Source organism: Papaver somniferum, chromosome 11 (genome assembly GCF_003573695.1).
Source record: "Papaver somniferum cultivar HN1 chromosome 11, ASM357369v1, whole genome shotgun sequence".
NCBI classification, from domain to species: Eukaryota; Viridiplantae; Streptophyta; class Magnoliopsida; order Ranunculales; family Papaveraceae; genus Papaver; species Papaver somniferum.
In genome coordinates this window covers 7984718-8000448 of record NC_039368.1, presented here as the reverse complement: position 1 = coordinate 8000448, position 15731 = coordinate 7984718, and the positions used below count along the sequence as shown (strand labels likewise).

The 15731-nt window shown below is 38.2% G+C and overlaps 2 protein-coding genes across 2 annotated transcripts; both read left to right on the top strand.

Moving 5' to 3' along the window:
- The first annotated feature begins 906 nt into the window (after window positions 1–906).
- Window positions 907–2493, top strand: LOC113324040 (pre-mRNA-splicing factor 38B-like). The gene is made up of 2 exons (XM_026572378.1): window positions 907–1501; window positions 2489–2493. Exons 1-2 carry the CDS (start codon window positions 907–909, stop codon window positions 2491–2493), a joined length of 600 nt encoding a protein of 199 aa, XP_026428163.1.
- Window positions 2494–12738: 10245 nt separating this feature from the next.
- LOC113324039 lies at window positions 12739–14406 on the top strand. The gene is made up of 3 exons (XM_026572377.1): window positions 12739–13564; window positions 13676–13753; window positions 13877–14406. The coding sequence occupies exons 1-3, from the start codon at window positions 12739–12741 to the stop codon at window positions 14404–14406; spliced, it is 1434 nt and encodes a 477-aa protein (XP_026428162.1).
- The last annotated feature ends 1325 nt before the right edge of the window (window positions 14407–15731 follow it).

Below are 15731 nucleotides of genomic sequence, written 5' to 3'. Positions count from 1 at the left end.
CAGTTAGAAGGAATCATTAATCCCATTAATTTTCTAAGGCTACAAAATTAAATAAAAATAAATTTGATCGGCAAAAGACAACATACCAAAAGTTAAGAAATGTATGGACATTCATATAATGGCATAAAAACTCATCAAAAGGATGGATTTTTTACAGAACATATCGGGGCCTCTTGAGAACCACACTAAATCCACACAGGCTTCACGATTCAGAAGACATTATTTTAAGAACACAATAGTCAACCCACGGACATTAAAACTAACACGAAGACAAAGGATTCTGTCATCAGTCACCACCTTTGTGTGAGCTCTACTTTGATTATTTTGATTAAAATACTCAGTACAAGCGAACCACTCTTGAAGAGATGAATTTAGAAAATGTATACCTTAGGAAAGAAACCTAATGGATTTGCATTAAGCCTAGTGGAAGGAACTGGTAGTGTCGGTTGCGGTGCCTGGGCAGGAGCATTCACAGCTGGTGCTGTTGTTGGTCGTTGGGCCACAGGTGGAACTACTGCTTGCTCGCAAATACCTTGAGGTAGAAAAGGAAAAAACACGGTGTATTATTAGATGAGCAGTAGATACATGCTTGACTTACGTCAATGCTAGAACGCTAATAATGTAGCACGGGTAAGTAATGCTAATAATATGTTATAGACGAAAAGTAAATTCTAACTCTCATGCATAATGTGTGCTCTGACATAGAACCAACTTACAGAATATAGATGGTCAATAGCTCCCTATGGATGATTAAATGCAGCCCGTAGAGCACGGATTACAGTATCCCTGTCCCAAGTACCCCCTCCCATGTCAGGAATTTGTTGAATGGCTGCCTCAAAGTTATATTAATCGACAAGATTGGATGCAGCTTGCCCATAGACATCTCTTTCGGTGTTACTTTAACAAATGAAAGTAAAATGTCATTTAATCATTGATTACAACAAGATCCAGAGGCAACATGTTGAGAGAACAAGAATTACAAATCTTGATCACCAAGAGAAAAGAATAGAAGAAACTCAAGAAAATGAACTCCAACATGAACCTCATCCCGAACAAGAGCAGAACAATGATATTAATTATGATAGAGTGAGTGTTCATACTTCGCAAACAAGTTCTACTGGAGAAGAAACACAAAGGACTGGAATACCAGGAAGAATTGATGGAAATGAAGAAGATATGACAATTGCAGAACTTAGACAAAGATTGATTGCAGAACGGAGAAGAGATGACGAAGAGCGTGCGAATTTGATTCGTCAAAATGATGATCTGAGAGAAGAAAATCTTAGGTTACATGAACAGAGATCAAGAAGTGCTACAAGGTCAAGATCAAGGTCAAGCAGAAGTTCATCCAAACAAAGTCAATCTAACCGTGAAAATGATAGGCAAAGACATCGCATGGAAGTTATTGAAGAAAATTCGCAAGAAAATAACAATTCACAGGATCAACAAGAGAGAAGATGTACAATTCAAGATCGAGGAACTAAACGATATGAACATCCACGTGAGATTCTGATGTATTTTCAAAGTTGTTGTAGTAACAAGATTCGTTCAAGACTTGTGAAAGCAGATTTTAGACTTAATTTTAAATAAAAATATAGGAAACTTAAATAAAAGTGATATGAAAAATATGGAGAAGACTGGGGCTATGGATTCCACTAATTACCAATATCAAAGTGATTTTATATTCTCTAATTATAATTATACAAATCCTTCATTCAAATTGATTCTAAATATTGCAAAAGTTGATTTTTTTAGAAATAACAATTGTAAATCGAAAGTATGGGACATCAAAACCCTAGGCTAGCATGCTCCATCAATTGAAATAACAATTTTTTAACAAAAACCATTTTTTTCTATTTATTTATCAAGGCAAATAATCATATAATAATTGCATAAATTAAATAAAATAGAGATTACCACATTTTATTGGTGAAATAGCTTCCTCCGTCGCCCCAGAGGATGGGTTTAGCTCATCATTGTATAAACTTGTTCAAAGTATTGATTCATGCTCAAAATTTGTTTACAAATATGAAATGGAAAGAAAATAATGAAAAATCGGGTGTTTGCAACGTTTATAATTGTTGCAAAACACTGTTACAAAGAACGATAGAAAAGAACTGTTGTTGTTGTATCTCTACGATCCTCGTATGTCTGTCGTTGTCACTGTTGATAAACGACTGCCTCTAGTGGTTTTTTGTTCTTTGTGTTCTTCCTAGCAGCAGCAGAAAAGTTTTCTCTACAACACGAGAAATCTCCTCTGTTGTTGTTCTAAACTCTCCCAAAACTCTCCAGACCCCCTCTATGAGTCCCCAACACCCTATATATACCCAACAGAACCTCCAAATATCGCATTAAACTCTCAAATATTCTCTCATTACTCGGGTGATACAAATTAATTTCGGGGAGATTTCCTTTCCTGTTTCGTTGTTTCCACACGCCTAGAGATGTATTACACACTCTATCTCATTCATATCATGTTCCATAACAGGATAGACTCTCTCCAACACGTGAGAAACTCTCTGCAATTCAACTAAACTCGTGAAAACTTCATGAAGCTCTGTTTTTCTCCACGCGACCATTCTGCCAAATTTTGTCCAAAATAAAACCCATACCAACGTTATATAGTCATATCGCGTCCACCCATGAAGTTTCAGCGACTCAGTCTACCTCTAACCCATCCAAAATTTGATCGAAAAATCTGCCAGGGGTGAAACTCCTCTTCCCGCCAAAAATGAAATTTGAAATGAAGAGGAAGGGTTCCCCCCCTATCCGGTCTTGGGGTGCCTTCAGCAAATGGGTGCTATAGACAAATTTGGGTGCTGAGGATGAATTTGGGATACGCATAACCTTGGGTGTCCCTTAGCCAAATCTGGGGTCCGTATAGCAAATGTCCTCCAGGGGTCCTAATAGTACTTTTTGAGCAACTTTTTCCACACAAGTGTATTTCTCCAAAAACACCTACACAAACATAAAAACTCCATAATAAGTGCAAAATCAAGCACTAGCAATAGAGACACTGAGGACAATTCAGACACAAAAATGTGTCTATCAAATACCCCCAAACTTATTATTTGCTAGTCCTCGAGCAAATATAATCTAGAAAATAAAAATGACTATACTTAGCACGTGCAACAAGCCGTTAAACCACTAGGAGGCCCTAGTGGAGGAGTGTTGTCTCCGTAGGGTTTACCAGAGGTGTACCCACAAAATCTTTACTCTAGACCCTAACTATCTACGCAGAACCTTGGAAAACACTAAAGAATCTCCTTGGTTGGCATACTCTTATTGACTACAGGAGGAAGTACCCTGATGCGAAATTCCAATTGATGTACACGAGTTTGCACTCAGCATACTAAATTCATATATAAGTGACAGAGTTCTACTCAGATAGTTTCTGTACATCATAACCGGAGTCAACCAATCACATGGAAATATTAAGAAGATGGTTAAAAGTGAACGATGTTTCCCATATCTGTCTGAAGGCCTCTGCCAAGGTGAACCTATCCTAATGGACTGAGATACAATTCTGACTAATATCAACACAAATGGCATATACAAGGCGACCAGTGGTCGATAAACCTAACTCTAGGTCAACACAACTGGCATATACAAGGGCACCAATGGTCGACTTTATTGAATTTATTTCGGTTGGTCTAATGGTCTGGTCTCTTTTTTTTGTATCTCAATCACTCTATTCCACCCTAGCAAAGGTAACAACTTGAATCGTGTGCCCCACCAAATCACTTAAAAAAATAAAAACAGAAGGATTAGGATTCAACGAGATATAGCGAAACTACCATGTTTTTTTTAATTCTAACACCTGAGCTCTGTGATTTTATGAATAGACTCTTTAGATGTTTCCATCTAATCAGATTGGTTCCTCAACTCCTATAACCAAGATGTTCCCATCCACTTAGATTGGTTAGTGCCAACCTTAATAAGCATAAATTTCTAGGCTATGGAGGTTATTTATTGCAACTAAAATCTAACAAAAAGTTTCTTCCCACCCCCAAACTTAAATCTAACATTGTCCTTAATGTTTCTAATGAAAGAGCAATACCAAACAGTAAAGTAACATGAGGAATTAGTAAAGAGAGAAGTCGGAAAGATAGTACCTGTGTGAAGAGAGAAATCAAAAGCTAATATACAACAACATACAATCGCCTCGATGGTCAATCAAGGGTAAACAGGGTCCTCCAGAGGGACCTCCTCAATATCACCTGTAGGAAAGGGCTCTAAAAATGGTTTCAATCTCTGACCATTAATATTCGAAGAACTACTACCATCCGGTGTCTCGATCTCAACAGCTCCATGAGGAAAGAGAGTGCGAAAAATAAAAGGACCCGTCCACCGAGAACGTAACTTCCCAGGGAAAAGATGCAAGCGGGTATCATACAGAAGAACTTTTTGACCTGGAGAAAATGACTTTCTTAAGATATTTCTATCATGCACAAGTTTCATTTTGTTCTTATACTCCTTAGCACTATCGTATGCATCTCTACGAATCTCTTCCAACTCATTGAGCTGGAGTTTCCTATGGGCTCCTGCCTTGTCAAGTGAAAAATTTAGCTGCTTAACAACCCAATAAGCTCTATGTTCTAACTCAACAGGTAAGTGACATGCCTTTCCATACACAAGTCAATAACGTGACGTTCCAATGGGGGTCTTAAACGCAGTTTGGTAATCCCATAAGGCATCTCTAAGCCTAGAGGAACAGTCTTTCCGATTAGGATTAACTGTTTTCTCTAATATACGTTTTATCTCCCTATTGGAAACTTCTACCTGACCACTAGTCTGTGGATGATTCGGGGTAGATACCTTATGTGTAATACCATATTTCTTCATCAAAAGCCTAAAAGGTCCATTACAAAAGAGCGACCCTCCATCACTAATTATAGCTCGCGGTGTACCAAAACGTGTAGGAAATATTATTTTTCAAGAACTCAGTCACAACCCTATGGTCATTGGTTTTACACGCATACGCCTCAATCCACTTAGAGACAGAGTCTACAACGACAAGAATGTATAGGTTACCAAAAGAATTAGGAAACGGACCCATAAAGTCAATACCCCACACGTCAAAGACCTCCACAACTAAAATAGGGTTCAAGGGCATCATTTTCCTACGGGAAATGGTTCCTAATTTCTGGCAACGTTCACAAGTCACACAATAACTGTGGGAGTCTTTAAACAACGAAGACCAATAGAATCCACACTGCAGTATCTTAGCAGCAGTTTTCCTAGCACTAAAGTGACCCCCACAAGCATGATCATGACAAAGGAAATAATACTGGACTGGTCACTCTCAGGTATACATCTCCTAATAATCTGGTCTGGACAATACTTAAACAAATAAGGATCATCCCAGAAGAAGTGCTTAACCTCAGCTAAAAACCTAGAACGATCTTGTTTACCCCAATGTTGGGGCATTCGACCAGTAACAAGATAGTTCACTATATTCGCATACGAAGGTAATTGGGTAACAAAGAACAATTGTTCATCAGGAAAGCTATCCCTTATAGGAAGGGAATCATCAGGGGAACTAACAACTAGCCTATACAAGTGGTCTGCTACAACATTTTCGGCACCCTTTTTGTCTCTAATGTCTGGAAAAAACTCTTGCAACAAAAGTATCCACCTAATCAATCTAGGTTTTGTATCCTTCTTAGACAAAAGATATTTCAAAGCAGCATGATCAGTATATATGATGATCTTAGAACCTAAGAGATAGGGTCTAAACTTGTCTAAGGCAAACACAATGGCTAACAGTTCCTTCTCAGTAGTGGTATAGTTCAACTGGGCATCATTCAGAGTTTTGCTAGCATAGTAAATCACATGAAGTAATTTGTTTTCTCGCTGACCTAGCACAACACCAATAGCATAATCTGAAGCATCACACATGATCTCAAAGGGTAGGTTCCAGTTGGGTGCCTGGACTATGGGGCTGTAGTGAGTAAATTCTTAAGCTTCTCAAAAGCCTCTAAACAAGCATCATCAAAGACAAACTTAACATCTTTTACAAGCAACTTGCAAAGAGGTCTATAAATTAAGCTAAAATCCTCAATGAATCGACGATAAAAACCTGCATGCCCTAAGAATGACCTAATATCTCTTACGGTTTTTGGGACCTGTAAAGTCTTAATCAGGTCAATTTTGGCTTTATCAACCTCTATTCCCTTAGAAGATACGATATGCCCTAAAACAATTCCTGAATGAACCATGAAGTGACATTTCTCCCAATTAAGCACTACATTATTTTCTTTACACCTAGTCAACACTAGTGACAAATGATGCAAGCACTCATTGAAAGACGAACCAAACACTGAAAAATCATCCATAAAGACCTCTAAGAACCGTTCTACCATGTCAGAAAATATGCTCATCATGCAACGCCGAAAAGTTGCAGGGGCATTAAAAATCCCAAAAGGCATGCGTCTATACGCAAAGGTACCAAAGGGACAGGTAAAAGTGGTTTCTCCTGGTCTTCTGGGGCAATAATGATCTGATTATATCCAGAATAGCTATCTAAAAAGAGTAGTGACTATGTCCAGCTAATCTCTCTAGCATCTGGTCGATGAAGGGAAGGGGAAAGTGGTACTTCCTAGTGACCTTGTTCAATTTCCTATAGTCAATATAAACACGCACCCGTGGTCACTCGGGTCGGGATTAACTCATTGTTATCATTCTGGACTACAGTAATACCGGATTTCATGGGTACAACCTGAACAGGGCTGACCCACTTACTGTCTGAAATGGGGTAGATAATGCCTGCATCTAACGACTTAAGGATCTCGTTTCGAACTACCTCTTTCGTATTAGTCGACGTTGCATCTCCCTAGAAGGTTTGGTATCACTCTCTAAATAGATCTGATGCATACAAACAGTGGGACTTATACCCTTAATGTCAGCTATGGTCCACCCTAAAGCTTCTTTGTTGTTTTGAAGGACGGTTACTAGCCTACTTTCCTGGTCACTATCCAAGACGGAAGAAATAATCACAGGTAAAGTCTCAGCTAGGCCTAAAAACCTATATTTCAGGGAATCTGGCAATGGTTTTAAGTCCAACTTAGGAGGCTCTTCTAACGAAGGAACTAGGGTAGACTTAGAAACTGGTAGTGGTTCGACTTTAGGTTTCTATCCATTACTAGTATCTAACAAAGGAGTTGAATCTAACAAAGAATTAACCTAATTAATTATATTATCATCATCAAAATCAATCCCAAAGTGAGCTAGGCATTTCTCTAATGGATCTTCTAACAATGTGTTTGGTAATGACTCCTCGACTAATGTTCCTATCATGTTCACCTATTCTATGTTCGAGTCATCTAGTTCAGAGGGTAGCTTGCTAATATTAAAAATGTTCAGCTCAATAGTCATATTACCAAAAGACAATTTCATAATACCATTTCGACAGTTAATGATCGCATTGGATGTAGCTAAAAACGGACGACCTAAAATTACCGGTATCTGGTTTTCTGGGTCAGGGACAGGTTGGGTATCTAGGATAACAAAATCCACTTGATAAATAAACTTGTCAACCTCTATGAGAACATCCTCGATCATACCACGAGGAATTTTAACGGACCTATCAGCTAACTGAAGTGTCATCTGGCTAGGTTTCATCTCACCAAGTCCTAGCTTAAGGTACACATGATATGGTAGTAAGTTCACACTAGCTCCTAAGTCAAGCAACGCTTTCTCAACACGGTATTTACCTATAGTGCAAGAAATGGTAGGGGACCCTGGGTCTTTATACTTAGGAGTAGTGATATTCTGAATAATAGAACTCACCTGACTAGCTAGAAAGGCTTTCTTCTGGACATTAAGCTTTCGCTTTCGCCTACACATATCCTTGCGAAACTTGGCATAAAAAGGAATCTGCTTAATTGCATCTAGTAGTGGAAGGTTGATAGTTACCTTCTTGAAAACCTCCAATATATCATTAAAATTGGACTCCCTCTTAGTTGGAACTAACAACTGTGGGAATGGGGCTCTAGGGACAAAGTCAGGCTCAATATGACCCTCATTGGTCTCTTTAGAGGCTCTATCAGTCTCCTCAGTTTCTGGTTCAGAAGGGTGAACTACATCATGCTCACTATCAGGCATGGAAACCTTGTTGTCTATCACTCTACCACTCCTAAGGGTTTTAATAGCATTCACATGATCAGATGGTCTTTCACCTATTTCATTAATTCCTCAAGGGTTGGGTTGAGTCTGACTAGGAAACTTACCACTTTCTCTTAAAGACTCATTTATCTGACTAACCTGGGTTTTCAACTCGGAAATAGCCTGAGAGTTGGCCTGACCTATTCTCTTATTTTCTTCTAAACCTTGAGCAACAGATTGCTGAAACTACACAGTGTTACGAGTTAACAAAGCAAGAGACTCTTCTAAACTCATAATCTTCTTATCCGAAGGGTTCTGAAACTGTGCCGGAGCTGAAGGATTCTTAATATAGCCAAAACCTGGGGGAACCTGAGCATTACTAGACTGACCTTGATTCTGGCCCTTGGACCAAGAAAGGTTTGGATGGTTTCTCAAGCCAGGGTTATAGGTTTCTAAATATGGGTCAAACTTCTGTCGGTTATCAAACCTAGTGTTGTTATAAAGAGCATTGTCTTTCTCTTCAACAACATGGCCTTCCCAAAAAGGCTCATTTCTTCCACTACTACCACTAGAATGACCTAATTCTAAGGCTTCTAACCTTTTGGCTATAGCTGCTATTTTTGCATCTGACTCATGAGATCCTTATACCATATTAACATTTTCTCTACTTAGAAGAATTTTTTTCTGGGGTTCCCTACTATTTTCCCATTGTTGGGTCTTATCGGCGATTTCATTCAAAAATGTCATCGCTTCATCAACAGTTTTATTCTCAAATCCACCTGTGCATAAGGACTCAACCATGGTTGTTGTTGAATAATCTAAACCCTGGTAGAGGATCTGAACTAACCTAACCTTCTCCAAACCATGTTGAGGACATTGAGATATCAAGTCATTGAACCTTTCTAAGTACCTATATAAAGATTCTTCCGCTTGTTGGGCAAAAGTACATATTTGTGTCCTAATAGACGATGTTTTATGCCTTGGGAAAAACTTATGTATAAAGGCAGAAGTAAGTTGGTCATAGGTTTCAATTGACTCAGAGTCCAAACTATACATCCAAGATTTGGCTTTATCTTTTAAGGAAAAGGGGAATAACCTAAGTTTCAACGCATCATCACTTAGGTTCTTAATTTTCAGAGTACTACAAACTTCCTCAAATTCCCTAACATGAAAATAGGGGTTCTCATTCTCCTTCCCTAAAAACATTAGGAGCATCTGTAAAGTCCCAGGTTTCAGTTCATAATTTGCCTCGGTTTCAGCTAACTTGATAAAAGACGGACGAGAGGTCCTAGTTGGGTTTAGCAAAGCTTTCAAAGTTGCCATTTCTGGCACTACCGAAGGACTAGGAGTACTAGGGGTACTTTCCTCACGAAGATACATATTCTCAAAACTGAAGTTTCCAAAAATGGGGCTCTCAAAAGAAGAGTCTTCGAGCTCCCCGCCTTCACAAGAAGAACTACTAGGTTTGTCACTAATCAAACGACCTAGAGTGTTTCTTTTACAAGCCAGTTTAAAAACTTCGGGCATACACTAGAAAAACAAAATCAAAAAGAAAAGTCCTAAAACGGAAGGGATGTTCTATGCAAACACAAACAAGGCTGACTCCACCACAGCAAACCTACTGATTTCTAGCAAACAAAAAGCATGATGGCTCCACTTAGATTGTTTCTAGACCAGCTTCTAATCCTTCGAACGGGAATTCGTTACAATTTAAGAAAACCCCTCTGGAATCTCCGAGTCAAAGTAAGTTGAATAGAGGCGAGGAAATCTCGGTGGAGCTTTGATACCCAAGGCCTCACCAGTATTACAAGGCGGCGCAGTCACGCATTCAATTACAGAAACCGTCAAGAACTTTGAAGTATGCTCAAAAGAGTAACCAATATTTTTCGAATGACTTTCCTGTTAAGCTCGTTACCCTATCGGTCTCGTTCTAGTCAAAATTTTAGGCTTAGGTTCGCGTTTGGTGTCGTTTTCCTAAGGCGGGCAAGAAGAGAACGGTGATGAAATCTGAACCCTTATCTTGTATGGCTAGTCCTTTCCCTTTACTAGGAAATTAAAGCAACCGAAGGAAGACAGTAACTCGCTGACAGGGGATTCGCGAGTGTTTCGACAAACTTACCTCCCGTACCAGACGGGGGATGAACCTTTGTAGTCGACTCGGGCCACGACTCCTATGTCATGTACGAACCCGAGGGGCCGAGCTGATATCGTAATCACCGTCCTTCTCTGCAAACAGTTTATATTTAAACTACCCTTTCGTAGGGTTTAAAAAAATAATGTCCCAAAATTTAAAGTCCAAAGTCCAAAAATATAAAGTGCAAAAGAAAAAGAAAGTCTAAAAAAATAAAAATCTAAAAAAATAAAAATCTAAAAAAATAAAAATATCTCTCTTTTTTTTTTCTCTTTTTTTTATAAAAAAAAAATCTTCTTCTTTCGCTCCTTTCGCTTTGCCTTTTACTCCAGTCTTTAAGTATTCACCAAAAGTTTTGGCAAAATTTTCTTTCGCTCCAAATTCCAAAATCTGAAAGAAAAAGACAAAAACCCAAAAACGTATAGAAGAACAAATAAAAATAAAAACCTAAAAAAAAATCTAAAAACTATAGCCTAAAGACAAGTCCGCGTCGGCGGCGCCAAAAATTTGATGTGTTTTCAAAGTTGTTGTAGTAATAAGATTCGTTCAAGACTTGTGAAAGCAGATTTTAGACTTAATTTTAAATAAAAATATAGGAAACTTAAATAAAAGTGATATGAAAAATATGGAGAAGACTGGGGCTATGGATTCCACTAATTACCAATATCAAAGTGATTTTATATTCTCTAATTATAATTATGCAAATCCTTCATTCAAATTGATTCTAAATATTGCAAAAGTTGATTTTATTAGAAATAACAATTGTAAATCGAAAGTATGGACATCAAAACCCTAGGCTAGCATGCTCCATCAATTGAAATAACAATTGTTTAACAAAAACCATTTTTTTTCTATTTATTTATCAAGGAAAATAATCATATAATAATTGTATAAATTAAATAAAATAGAGATTATCACATTTTATTGGCGAAATAGCTTCCTTCGTCACCCTAGAGGATGGGTTTGTCTCATCATTGTATAAACTTGCTCAAAGTATTGATTCATGCTCAAAATTTGTTTACAAATATGAAATGGAGAGAAAATAATGAAAAATCGGGTGTTTGCAATGTTTATAATTGTTGCAAAACACTGTTACAAAGAACGATAGAAAAGAACTGACGTTGTTGTATCTCTGCGACCCTCGTGTGTCTGTCGTTGTCACTGTTGATAAACGACTGTCTCTAGTGGTATTTTGTTCTTTGCGTTCTTCCTAGCAGCAGCGGAAAAGTTTTCTCTACAACACGATCAATCTCCTCTATTGTTGTTCTAAACTCTCCCAAAACTCTCCAGACCCCCTCTATGAGTCCCCAACACCCTATATATACCCAACAGAACCTCCAAATATCGCATTAAACTCTCAAATATTCTCTCATTACTCGGGTGATACAAATTATTTTCGGGGAGATTTTCTTTCCTGTTTTGTTGTTTCCACGCGCCTAGAGATGTATTACACACTCTATCTCATTCATATCATGTTCCATAACAGGATAGACTCTCTCCAACACGTGAGAAACTCTCTGCAATTCAAATAAACCCGTGAAAACTTCATGAAGCTCTGTTTTTCTCCACGCGACGATTCTGCCAATTTTTTTCCAAAATAAAACCCATACCAACGTTATATAGTCATATCGCGTCCAGCTATGAAGTTTCAGCGATTCAGTCTACCTCTAACCCATCCAAAATCTGATCGAAAAATCTGTCAGAGGTGAAACTCTTCTTCCCGCCAAAAATGAAATTTGAAATGAAGAGGAAGGGTTCCCCCCTATCCGGTCTTGGGGTGCCTTCAGAAAATGGGTGCTATAGAAAAATTTGGGATACGCATAACCTTGGGTGTCCCTTAGCCAAATCTGGGGTCAGTATAGCAAATGTCCTCCAGGGGTCCAAATAGCACTTTTTGAGCAACTTTTTTCACACAAGTGTATTTCTCCAAAAACACCTACACAAACATAAAGACATCATAATAAGTACAAAATCAAGCACTAGCAATAGAGACACTAAGGACAATTCAGACACAAAAATGTGTCTATCAGCTTCTTCATCGCACACATCATAATCTTGAACGAGAGGAAGATGATCCAAGACAAGAGCAGATGATGTTACATTGAAGATAAATAGTGAGGAATAAGTATGAGCGCGAAGAGGAGATTGCACGTGCGAGAGATGAAAGAAATAAACGGAGAAGAAGAGAAGAAATTGAAGAGAGAGAATTGGAGGAAGCGTTACGTCAAAACAATCATGACAATAGATTAAGACGACGCGAACGTTATCGCATGGATGATAAAGAACAAAGAAGAGATGAAGAAGAGAGGCATGATAGAGTGCATAATGATATGAACATTGAGAGAGAAAGGCGTAGGCGAAGAAGAGAAGAAGATGAAGAATGCGAAATACAAGAGGCAGTACGTCAGAATAATCATGAGAATAGACTGAGGAAAGCAAGATTAAAAAGACCAATGCGAGAAGATTTAGATCAAACCCTAAGTGAAGAAATTTTGAGAGAAATGGCAGAATTAAGAGAAATGATGACTACACGAAGAAATGGTGGAAAGAGAAAATTAGAAGAAGCAGTAGAAGAAGCTGGAAAAACTCCTTTTACAAGACAAATCCAAAGGGTAGAAATACCTTCCAAGTGCATCTTACCAGTGTTTACTAGTATATTTGATGGAAGTGCTTGTGCAATACAACATGTGAAAGCCTACACTCGATCTCTATTGCAATGGGAAAATAATGATGCAGTCATGTGTAAATATTTTGCTGCGAGCTTGGCGGGAGAAGATTTGAAATGGTTTGAAGGGCTAGCAGTAGAATCCATTGGGTCATTTCACCATTTACAGAACGTCTTTTTAGGACAATACATCAGCAATAATATGTCAAGACCAGGGATTGAGACAACATTCAGACTTCGCAGAAGAACAAATGAGACTTTGCGTCATCTAACAACACGCTGGAGAACCATGTTTTGCGAAATGGGAAGACGAGTAGATGAGCGACACCTTATTCTTGCATTTATCAATGCTCTCTTTCCTACAGATTTATTGTATACACAAATATTTCGGATAAAGGATACGATAACAATGTCAGAATTGCGCGAATTTCAAGAAGAGTACATAGCACTTGAAGAGAAACAAAGAGATATGGATTCGTACCCAGTTGCAATACCAGATGCGAAGGGTAGAAATGCAAGTTTACTTCCAAGATTGACAAACACTGTTGCGAGTACATCACAAGGGAATCAAGGAAGGAATGTTGCAAAAATGGAACAAAAACTGGTAGCCAAGGGTAGTGCAGATCAAGCAGAGTTTGAAAACCAACATCAAAATCGCGGAGGTACTGATACGATTCAACCAGGAAGTTCTTGAGGTCCACAAACACATTATAATAAAAAAATTCTAAGAATAGTGTGGGAGCAGATAAATTTGCCAAAGTTGAATACCACAGTGGATAAGATATGGGAAGCTTCCATCCTAATGAAAGATATTCCAGAACCACATAATGCAGGAGACGAACCACCACCAGGTAGGAGGAGTAAAGGATTTTGTGTATATCGTAGATTTCACGGTCACACAACAAGTAACTGCAGAAATGTAAGGAAAATCATATTAAGGATGATTTAACAGGGAAAGTTGAACCATTTCTTAGCACAACCAAAGAAATTGCCACCACCACCACCAAGGGGAAATGAGTATGAAGCGGATAATGGAAAGAATGTACATATAATTGAAGTAGGTGCGAAATTGAAGAACTTGTATTGTAATTCGATTATACATTCATTCAAGAATATAGAAGATTTCCATGATAATATCTTAAATAGGGTGTATGCGAGAGATGTTGAAGGCAAAGAGATCCTAAATCTTGTGAAAGTATCACCATTAAAAGAGTGGAAAAAACAAGTTATCACATTCAGCGCGGAAGAAACACCAGGCGGAGGAGAATCACATGAATGTCCATTGGTGGTAAGATTAGGAATTAATCCAAATCCGAAAGTAGAGGATGATGAAGAGGATGAAGCAAACACATGGGTTATGAATAGAATAATAATAGATACTGGGAGTTCTGTTGATATCCTTTTCTATCACACATACAAAACTATGGGAGGAAGAGATGATGAGTTAATTCCTTCAACATACAAAATTTATGGATTTAATGGAGCTGCAAACAAGCCAAAATGAGAAGTGACAATGCGAATTCTCCTACAGAACCTATCAACGGACATTGTTTTATGTGTAGTGGATTTCGAATCACCTTATAATGCTTTAATTGGTAGACCATGGTTGCACAATATACTGGGGGTGGCATCGACATTTCATCAATGCATAAAATTCCCTTTGCCTAATGGCATTGGAATAATCAGAGGAGACACAATTGAAAGTATGAACTGTCAAGAAATCGACATTGATAAGTGCGAAGAAAGAGAAAGTAAGCGAAGGAATTGGAAACAACGTATCGCAGAGAGTCAAAGAGCTGAGAAGTTGGTAGATTCAGCATATAAAGTTGAGGAATGCACAAACTTTTGCAGAAATTAAAGATGAGAAGTTAATTATAAACAAATAAGCAGAATACTTAAGCAAAATCTTCTGCGAGTAACAGTGCTAAGCGAATCAGACATATTGCTTCTATAGAAGAAGTAGGCATGCAGAGGCAGAAGTTTTATTTTCAAGACAAAAACAAAGGATACTAAGAATCTCGCATAGAGAACTAATATTCTGCAAAACATTTGCAAGCTTAAGGAGAGAAAAGGAGTAGTATGAGGAATGCACATGCTTTTCTTTATGCGATACAAAAACAATAAAATATCTTTGTACTAGAGTTGTGAAAACTCAAATATTGGAAATATGGATTGAAAAATTCAAATTTCATATAGTGATATTACGTCAAAGAAAAAAGAAAGAGTTAAATCTTTAAATAAGACCTTAAAATAAGGAAACAGAAATGATATTTATTATCAGATAGACTAGAAATATGAATATGGAGTGCAACCTAGTTCGCATACATGCAAGAGGCAAAAGAACATATAAAAATAAGACATATCGCACGTCATAGTCGGAGAGACCTAGAAAGCATGACTCAAGGGAAAGAAACACCGACCCTGGAACTTGAGTTATGGAGATTTGGGGTGAGAATAAACGAAAATGCCCATCCGGGAGAGGTACCTTAAATTTTCAGTCTAAGATAATAATCTTAGATTGAGAGCCTAAGGTGAGAAAGTCTCTCTCAAGGAGTGCAGAAACTCGATCATGGCGCCGAGGTACCCGATTGAGTCAAGAGTGCCCGGGGCGTCTGGAGCGTACCTTTTCACTCTTGACAAGTCCTGACTATGATGCACTCGGTCCAAAGATACCCCACCTAGGGTGCAGTCTCGCAACCATAAACCTCATCGGTAGTGTATGCGAGACTGCGAAATCAACTGGTTGTTGAATTACCGGATGCGAAGAGCCATAACCTTAACCCGGTAGAGGTAAGCTTCCTTGAAGGGGCAATCAGAGATAAGGACGAC